The sequence below is a fragment of the Dipteris shenzhenensis genome, chromosome 12 (assembly GCF_047967505.1).
Source record: "Dipteris shenzhenensis isolate YYH24624 ecotype China chromosome 12, Dip_SZ_1.0, whole genome shotgun sequence".
NCBI classification, from domain to species: Eukaryota; Viridiplantae; Streptophyta; class Polypodiopsida; order Gleicheniales; family Dipteridaceae; genus Dipteris; species Dipteris shenzhenensis.
In genome coordinates, this window is record NC_141607.1 from 17,275,890 (window position 1) to 17,286,438 (window position 10,549).

At 40.9% G+C, this 10,549-nt stretch overlaps 1 protein-coding gene across 1 annotated transcript; it reads right to left on the minus strand.

Moving 5' to 3' along the window:
* Window positions 1-1,342: 1,342 nt before the first annotated feature.
* Window positions 1,343-3,298, minus strand: LOC147895902 (cinnamyl alcohol dehydrogenase 2-like). Its single transcript, XM_087382167.1, has 6 exons — window positions 3,178-3,298; window positions 2,925-3,038; window positions 2,489-2,716; window positions 2,091-2,376; window positions 1,832-1,985; window positions 1,343-1,671 (listed from the first exon to the last, which is right to left on the minus strand). Exons 1-6 carry the CDS (start codon window positions 3,264-3,266, stop codon window positions 1,445-1,447), a joined length of 1,098 nt encoding a protein of 365 aa, XP_087238293.1. The 5' UTR covers window positions 3,267-3,298; the 3' UTR covers window positions 1,343-1,444.
* Window positions 3,299-10,549: the final 7,251 nt, after the last annotated feature.

Genomic DNA, 10,549 nt, shown 5'->3' on the forward strand with positions numbered 1-10,549 from the left:
GATGCAAAGTTACTTTTTCACTCAAATTATTAGTGTAGTTTATTGACAAGAGTTTCTTAAGTTTGTTGTTTGCATCTAATTTTGTAATGATTTTTTCAACGACGTTTCTTCTGAACTACAATGATCTCTTGTACTTTTATTTTTAATTCAATTTTCTTTCGAGACTTCTCTCACCTCAATCTAACGAGTGGTGAACTAGTATACATAGGCATAACTTTAACAAAATATAATATAATTGGATGAAATTTCAACCATTCAACTCCAACATTTCTATGATAAGCCTAAGTATTTTTGGGCAATTTTATCAAAGTATTAACTCAAAGCGTATTATTTCATGGGGACAAATTGGCATCCTTGAATTTAAGGATATCATCAATTTTAAAAAATTGATAATGGAGGAATAAGATCATGGACTCTTCATCAAGAAGAACAATCATCTCACTTCAAGAATTTTTTGGCAAAGGACACAAATTCTCTCTCTCTCTCTCTCTCTCCCCTTTGCTCTCTTTCTCTCTCTCCCTACCTCTCTCTCCCTCTCTCCCATTGCCGCGACAACGGCACTCTCTCCCTACACCTCTCTCTCTCCCCTCCCTCTCCTTTGCTCTCTCTCTCCTCTCCATTTCCTCTCTCTCTCTCTCTTACTCTCACGTTGCCACGGTAGCGGCACTCTCTCCCTCCCTCTCCTTTGCTCTCTCTCTCTCTTGCTCTCTCTCTCTTTTTGGCAATCAAGTGGCAACTTCAAATTTCCTTCAAATTAAGATCAAGATCAACTTTTGTGTACGGCATCAAGACAAGCACTATTGTTGACTTAAAGAAGACCATCTAATGATCTTAACAAAGGAGTTCAATTAGAGGAAATAGGGATATAAAATGATGAGTAAAGCTTGGCAGATTCTAAACGTTTCTTGCAAGAGTTTTAACTTTAATTAACTACTTTATTTTTAAAATTTGAGCACGTACAAATTGATATATGTTATATTATATGTCAACTTGTCCAACTTTATAATGAACCAAACAAGTCTATCTTTCCCTTATTAAACTAGTCTACCTCTCCTTGATTAACCTATGCTCTACCTCCATGTGCACCCGCATTTCCCCGTCCCTACGCCCCTCCTCTCCCCTTCCTTGCTCCCTCTCTCCCCGGCCTCTCCCCTTGCTGAGCCCCCCTTTTCCCCTCCATACTTGGCTGTGCCTCCCTCTTATATATACACCCACTCTTCCATGTGGGGGCAGAGGCTTTTGGAACGCGAAAGTCTCCGTGATATTTCCGACCCCTCTTACCTTATCGCACATTGGAGGCCGAATTCTAATCCCTATGAAATCGCGCCGATAGGCAAACTTCGTAATTCTAAATCGAGATTTTAGAAATCGTTATATTGCAAAGAAAGGGGGAACATATTTGTGGAGATGTAAAAAACCTAAATTGTGGTGTGGGATGTTCACACTACAGTAAGCTGTGGTTTTTCGTGAAAGGTGGTTTGAGGGATCCCTCAATGTCGATGACGAACCTGTACTTGACGTCGCCCTTGTGTAGCCTCTCCATCGCCGTGTTCACGTACTCGATTGGAATTTTCTCGATCGTCGCTGTAATGTTTTGCTTGCCGCAGAAATCCAGCATCTGCTGCGTCTCCTCTATCCCTCCAATGCTGCTTCCCGCCACCATACGATTCCCTGCGTCCATCACCTTTGATTTCTTCGTAAATCCGATGCTATAATATTATTCTGATCAAACGCCTCCAATCGTTGCTGTCATGAACGGTTTTAGATGTAGTTGCAAACTGTAGCTCAATCCGGTTTCGTTTCCTCGGAGTACTGCAATTAAAAAACTCACCAGCCACTGTAGAAATCGCCTTAAATTGCAGAGGCTTTTCCGGTAGCCCGACCAGAATAAGCTTTCCGTGCATTCTGAGCAGACGCAAGAGCGGATCGATCGGATGAACAGCTGATACTGTGTCGATTATGTAGTCCATCGTTTTCGTGGCTTTCTGTCCAGCATTCGAGCCGCAATGGAGCTCATTAACAAGTTAAACCATCGCAGATTCATTCAAGAATGTAAAGCTTGTACTGCATACAGATTGTAGACATTTCACCTTCATCTGCTCCTCGTCCTTGCTGTTGATAAACTGATCGGCTCCCAACAGTTCTATCGCTTCTTTCTTTTTGCTTGGCGATGTGCTAACGACAGTTACTTTCAGGCCGAACGCCTTAGCGAATTTCACAGCCATGTGCCCCAGTCCTCCCAGACCAACCACAGCTAAATGCTTACCCCTTTCCGTCATTTCAAAGTACATCATGGGGCTGAAAACTGTAATTCCTGCACACAACAGTGGTGCTGCGGCATCCAGGGGGAGATTGTCTGGCACACAAAGACAATACCTTCCACACAGTTCAAATCACAGCATATATTAGGATAGATTACGAGAAGATTACCGCCGCACAATAACGCACTAGGCGAAAACTCTTCACGGAAAACGGATTCGATTTTTACCTTTCATCGATCACCATGATATTGGAGTAGCCACCGTAGGTAGGAGTTCCGTCCACATCCACGGAACCGTATGTCCAAACAACCTTGTCACAGTACTGCTCTGTTTTGTCCTCACAGGCGTCGCAGTCCCGGCAAGACCTCGACACGCACCCTACACCAACGTGATCTCCTTTCTTAAACCGCTGAACATTGGATCCGACCTCCGTTACGATGCCAACGAACTCGTGACTGTTCCAATTGCGTGAGCAGCAGAGATAAGAGACATAGGCACATCAAACAAATATGTATTGTCTGCATTGCTCCTCAAGCTAATTAGTGCATGCTCAGTCCTAGATTATGTATTGTTCGCCGTGCCTTTGCAGGAAAAGCGATTCAGAAAACACCATATGTCAACCATTTACCGCAAGAAGGTTAATTGCAGAGCTGGACGACTCACCCAGGAACGAGCGGGTACATGGAACTGCCCCAGTCATTCCGGATCATGTGCAAGTCTGTATGGCATATGCCACAGTGCGTGATTTTGAACGTTAGGTCGTGAGGTCCGGTAGCTCTAACCAAAAACGGGAAAGAAAGTAAGAAGATCTCGAGCAAGCAAAGGGCTCGATGGGAAGACGAAGGTAGAGAAAAATGGAATGGAATTTGCAGAGAGAGGGATGAGAAGATGGATGGAAAGGGATAGAGCAAGCTACCTGCGAGCGAAGGACAAGGGGAGGAGGGGACCGGAAGAAGCTCTGGCTGCGTAGCCGATGGCTGGCTGGGCGCCATAGCTGCTCCGCATCTGCAACTCTTTGTTTGCAACACAAGAGAAGAAGAACTGCAACACAAGCGAAGAAGAACTACTTCGTGTTGCTTCTCTTTGCATCAACCTATTAACCATAGCTATTAAACTTTACCTTTATCATATCCTCCAATGCATACTTTTCCAAAGGTCTGTTCAGACAAAATCACAAAACTCTTGGGGTTTAGATTTTTTTAGCCTGCCCGGAAGTATATAATAATGAAAAAAGGGCTTCAGGGAAGCCTAATTTCCTCAAAATGAAAGTAGCCAGCCCCACACTCCCTCTCCACGAGCCACTTTCATTTTCAGGAAACGCTAGCCTCTAGCTTTTCCCGTACATCGAGGGCCCCCGCAGGAGGCAGTTTGAATGCGATGGGAGTTGGATTTTCTTCTTGCCACGTCTACCATTCGTGGATTCCGTCCATTTTCTAGCCTGAATGGTGACCTCTGCGACTCAACGTCCAGTAAGATTCTCGATTCTACTTTGATTGTGACGTCCCCTAATTGCACACGACTAGAAGAGCCGACGATCGTATGGCTCAAATGCTCTTCCGTCCAACCGCGGCCCTTAACGACTAGGATTCTCGCTTCTAAGAAACTAAATTGAGCTTTGAATTTTAGAGATTCTTTGATTTTTTATGCTGGTCCAAGTTCCACTTGTTGTTTCCTTCACCATCCTTACAATTCATCATCTCTTAGACTCTCCACCCCCTTTCCTGCACACCATCTCCATTGCGCATCCAATTCGTCTTCTTTTTCGCCTTTTGGATCTCGGGTGGGCCTTATGAAATATCATTCACCTTGTTTCTAGAACTTGTAGATTTTACAAGATTGAGAAAATGTTTTCTATACCATGAAAATTTTTGTAGGCTCATTGTAAATTGTTTGTAGATTTCTTGTGAATACACACACCTCTCTCTTTCTTTCCCCTTTTTTCCCCCTCACACATGCATGGCCGTTAGGAGAGGCACATATGCCCATGGCCTACAGTGAAAAACAATAAGGGACATCCCAAGGGATTCGAATGCCAGCAACTTGCTCAGGTGGACGAAAGCCTAACTACCTCAATTATTGATGCTGAGCAACATGCTTCTCTCTTAGGCCATATACTATCATCCTCCAAAAATCATTGTGAGCATGTTAAAAGCTCAGCACTTGTCCTCCAAAACTCACTATGCTTGGGCTCTCTCATCTTTGGTGCCTGCCGCACTCTCTCTCTCTCTCTCTCTCTGTCTGTTTGTCTCTCTCTCTCTCTTGTCATTTGCTTCCTTCATATCCTCCTTTAGTCTTCCAGCTAGATTTTCTTTTCATTATGTTATGAGCAATTGTACATTTCTAAGGGTTTCAGTTCACAAGAGGCACATGGGTAAAAGTTTTAGCCCTTGCTTTTCAAGTGTTCTACTTCCCATGACAAAGCTCTTTACACCTCTCTTACATGAACATGCCAGGCCTTTAATGATCTTGCACTCTATGCAAAAAGAGAGTAGTCATCCCTTGACTCCATTGTACATCCAATCCGTCTTCTTTTTGGCCTTTTGGATCTCGGGCATGCCTTATGAATGAATAAATATTATTCACCTTGTTTTTAGAACTTGCATAGATCTTCTTTTTGGCCTTTTGAATCTTGGGCATGCCGCTATAAATGACTAAATATCATTCACCTTGTTTTTGGAACTTGCATAGATCCTCTTTTTAGCCTTTTGGATCTCAGACATGCCTTATGAATGACTAAATATCATTCACCTTGTTTTGAGAACTTGCATAGATCTTGCAAAATTTTGCAGATTTTACAAGATTGATAAAATGTTTTCTATACCATGAAAAATTTTGTAGGCTCATTGTAAATAGTTTGTAGATTTCTTGTGAATACTCACTCCTCTCTTTTTCTTTGACCTTTTTTTCCCCCTCACACACACATGGCCATTACGATCTAGGCACATATGCCCATGGCCTACACTGAAAAACAATAAGGAACATCCCAAGGGGTTTGACTATAGGCAACTAGCTCAAGTGGATGAAAACCTCAATTATCACTGCTCAGCAACATGCTTCCCTCTTGGGCCATATACTATCATCCTCCAAAAATCATCATTGTTTTCATCACTTGTCATGAGTACTAAAAACTATTTTGACCCAAATACATAATGCCAATTGAGGTTAGTACTCATGACAAGTGATGAAAACAATCTAATGGTATGAATGAGATCTTATAAATTTTGGATATATAATATGGGTACTATGTTGATTGAGCTATTTTTCTAAGGGAATATTTTCAATTAATTACTAAATACATACTTACAATGGTGACCTGATTCCCATCTATATGTATAATCAAGTTTTACTTTGTGTTTAAAAAAAAGCTTTTGCACAAGGTTAAAATTCGAATAGTATTTATATTTGTTTAAGACTACCCATTGAGCTGGCTCCTATCCTTATATTGAACATGATAATGTTCATAAAGATTTTATGAATACAAATAGATAGCATTGGCTCTATTTTTAGTGGTTGGGAATGAACTCTAAAAGTACCCTAAAACGACTATGTATTCCCTTATTTGTAGCATGGAAGTGATCATGGTAGAGTGGCATAATCCCTATTTTGCTTTTTTCATAGATTTTTTTGCTACTCATGGTCGGCGGATACACCACGGCATAGATCCAAATAGATATTTGGTTTTTTGCTTCAACTTGCTTGACTAGAATTTCCTTGATGATTGTTCGATTGTGCATCATGAGTAGTCACTGGCTTAATTGATGCATTAAGTGCAATGTTTTCCTTAAAGTTTTTCATACTACAGGATACGAGTTTGCTTATAGGGGTGGAAATAGAAGCTTGTTAACGCCTGGTGCATATTTTTCGTTAGATGCAGTAGGATACTAGTTACAGAGTGTCGGCCAATTATTTCACTTGAATCATGCTCCTCTTATGCTTGCGTTTATGGTCACATATTGAGTTTAACATAATAGTCTACAGGATACTGGATGAGCACTCAACATAGTGGTTGGATGCATTCATTTCTAGTTCCGATAGAACTATCATTCAGACATTGGTCATAATAGAAGTATGGAGGGCTAAAATCCTTTTTTGGCTCCCTAAGTTTTTTAAAGCATGGTATTGTCCAGATTACATAGGTATTTTCACTAAGCAAAATTAATGCTTATGATGAAAATGTGTTTTTTTTCTTTTGACATAGTTAGTTCTGTTTCCATGTTTTTGGATCGAATGTATGGATGATCTTCTGCAAGCATAAAAGACATGATATGTATATGTAGCACATGATCATGTTTACATATTTTCAGTCATATATTCTACCTTGTGATCTATCATTATCTTGCTGTGTGGATGTTCAATTTGAGTAGTGTTTGCTTTTTTTATCGCAAATTTTATGTATTCTTATGTCTCTACCTCTCCACAACGACTCAAATTGATAGTATGGGGATGAAAGAGAAGTTAATTGTGATTTCAGGCATGCCTTCATTGTTGGAATATGTTTAATTTGCTTATGATCACATCAATTGTTCCAATGATATTGAGGGGAATAAGATGCTGGATGAGGTTCTCGCTCGCTTGAAACCTATTTAATCTTGCTCGCTTATTTGGGGCTGCTCGCTTTTCTCTGCTCACTTTTTGGTAATCCTCCTGCAATACATATAAGGAAAAAGCATTAGGAAATCAAAGGCTACAAGAGTTCTCAATCTTAAAGCAGAATCTTAAAAGAAGCAGTCACCCACATACCTGTTATTGTATGGAAGTAGCAAAACATCGATTACTTCAAAATTGCAGTGTCTGAACCAGTTGGAAATACTGATGGGAGTTTGCTTTGCATCTCTTAACTTAGAAGAAATGACAGGATCAATAATATGGATTGTATGCTGTACAGAGGGGTGAAGCCAGCTTCTCATCATGCTGCATAGGACCAAAAAATAATTAGGGTAGGGTATAAAGGAGGTACAAGGAGGATTGTTTTGCAAAAAGTGTAAAATAATAGACACTTACTAGAGCATTGCAAGAATGATAGTATCTGAGCAATACTCATTCTTATGAGCCAATGCTGCCAAGCATGGTTTTGTCAAGTCAAAATCATTCACTGAAAATTCATCCTCAATATGGACAACTATATTAGGGCCCAGCTCCTGCAACCTTCTATGTATCTGCAGCTCCCTCTTTCCAGTCTCCACATCTATATAACAGATTTTGTTTCTTTTATTTGCTGCTTCAGTGACTCCTCATAAGCAGCCTTCTCTTTGGTGTTCTTTGAGTGGGTTACTTCAACAACCTTAACCTCATCTACCTTCAACTTCCTTGTAGGTGGAATTAATAATATGTCTCTCATCTTTATGTCCTACCATTCCATAGGATGAACAAGCTTGTCATATTTCCATCTCACTCTAGAGAAAATGTTGAAGTCTTTGGCCATCAAAGTCACCCTATGAGCATGGGATGCTACCAGCATTGCATCTTCAAAATATTTTTCCAAGTAATCCTCTACCATTTCCTGTAAGGAAAGAATGGCAGTCTTGTTCCACCTGAACCCAAGGTGCCAACTATCACATATTTCTCTCACCAGTGTTTGAAAAGGTGCCTTGGGGATTGCAAAGCCTATAGCTTTCTGTTGCTTCCTGATCTCCCTTAGCACACTTGCACCATGATTCAATCTCTTGACCTTTTGCTTGAGCAGGCTCATTGGCTTACCCTTCCTGCCATGTGCAGCTCTTCCCTTTGGAGGCACACTAAATTTCTTGGTACCTGCCCCAGCTTTCCTTGCAGTTGACTTGGTTCTTACCATCACTATGACAAACTATATACAAAGCAATGGAAAGAGATTACAGCCATGGAGAACATGGTATGACACAAAAAGGCAATCACAAGGGTGGATGAAGCAACATTGAAAATTTTGCAATAAAACGCGATATGAGGAGTTTGAAATTCCAAATAGGTCCAAATCACGTTTTCCTGCAAATTCCTGAAGTGACATGCTAGTGCATTCCTACAGTGATTTCTCTATCTTTACAACTAAATATATTATGAATGGAGTTTATGCAAGAAGAGTACAGCCATGGATAACTATGGAAGTCACAAAACCAGAATGACAGGGGTGGATGAAGCAACATTTCAATATTTGCAACAAAACGTGATTTCAGCTATTTGAAATTCCTAAGGCCTTCTCCTTGCGTTTTCCTGCAAATTCATGAGGTAGCATGCTGGAATATGCCTTCAGTCATTTGAAGGTGTTTGCATGTCCATGCAGGATGGATTGGGTCTATGGAAGGTAAGAAGTGTGCACAGACTGAAGGAAGAACCCATAAGTACAGTTTTACCCTCACATGCAATTATCACACTTGAAGATCTGCATTCCTACAGTGATTTCTCTGTCTTTACAACTAAATAAAATATGAACTGATTCTATGCATTTCCATGCAGGATGGATTGTTTCTATGGTAGGCAAGAAGATTAGGCAAGAAGATTGCAGAGACTGAGGGAAGAACCCATTAATACTGACCTAAAATCTATCTGTGGGTGTGCTGTGCTGCTGATGAGTACCTTGTGCTGGGGATGAACCTGTGCTGCTTGTCAGGACGCTGATGTTGCAGAGTATGGAGGTAGGGAGGCAAGAGAGCTGAGACTGGAGGGCAAGAGGGTTGAGACAGGATACCACAAATAAGTGCAAAATACAAATAAGGCAGCTACTAAATCCCACACGTGTGGAATGTAGTTGTTTTTCACACGTGTGGATGGGACCCAGAGCTCTTGGAGTTTGAAACTTGGCACATGTGAAAGGTACACTTTATGCCTTGGAACTTGTGCCATTCATGATTTCATAATCAATTCCACAACGACTCTTCCCTCCCCTGCCTCCCAATCTTTCATCCCTGCCAGGACCCTCGCATCTTCCTTTTCCTTCTCTCTCTGATCCTTTCCTACCCAGCACACTCCATCCAGACTGCAACCTGCCTCAAGAGTACTACCACTACCAGATCTCTAGGTTACCTAGAGTGCGGAGTTCAAGCTAGTGAAAGAGCAAGAGATTCACCAGTGCAACTCCAACAGCATGGAAAAGGAAAAAAAATGTTAGAATTCTAGATTGTTTTCAATGTTTTTTGACATATATTTCTTCCATCCATTGGATTTTTGATGTCCAAATGTCTTCACTCAGCTCCACCCTTCTTGTTACATATTCAATTGATACTGTCCAAGAATGTGGTAAATCACCCAGGAATTTGATTGGAGATGGATATGAATAGAACCTAGAAATTTGCAACAAAATGCGAGGAGAGTGGTTTATACATCTCCAGGTAGCCCATATCGCATTTTGCTGCAAATTCCTGTTGTTGACACATTCCTCATGAAAAGCTTCACTCAGCTCCAGCCTTTCTCTTGCATATCCAATGAGATGAACCTAGTGTTTGATTTGACATGCATATTAACAAAACTGGAGAATTTGCAACAAAATGCAAGGAGAGTGCTTTATATTTTCCAAATGGTCCCCCATCGCATTTTCCTGCAAATTCCTGTGTCTCTTTTGGTTCTCACTTCTACCTCATTGTTTTGCTATCTTTGGCCTTGTGGAATTCTTCCTTGATGATGAGAAATGTTTTTGCTTTGGAACAGTTAACTCCCAGGCCCCACCTTTCAAGAGGAAGCTGGACTTTTCTACTGTTATTATTAGACCACAGCAATCACCAGCTAAGTCATGAGAGCTCATGAAGGAATTATCTGGTGATATCCTATGCATTCACTGATTGCATATGTTAGTAGATAGAATTCAACATATATAAGTTTTGGAACAGGCAAAAGGAAGAGATTGGAGCAGAATGCTGATTCTTCCATCATGAAACAAAAGGAACCAGAAGAGGACAAGTCTCCAGAATTGCTCCTATTTGAGTTTCTTCGCAAATGCAAGGCTCAGAGTAACTTCCACATATACCACAGTATTTTCAACATGGAGTTCACAATGAGCTCTGTACTGGAGCATCACAAAAAATTTCTTTCAGACCATTGGGATACCTTCAAAGAACTGACAGAGGCAGGAAGAATTGTGGAAGGTGAAAAGGTTTTTGTGCATATAAATCATATTGTCTCCATTGACAGGTTGAGGTACCATGTGAATAGAAGATTTGATAGCCTGCCTGATCAATATAAATTCAACTATGACTTGCACACCAAAGAGTGCAGAGTGCTTGAGGAAACCATGGCATTCCTTATGTACATTGTCTTCAGTCAGGAGTCTTTGGATGAACAAGGGCAGGAGACTGAAGAAGAAGACACATCTGAAGAAGAGGAAA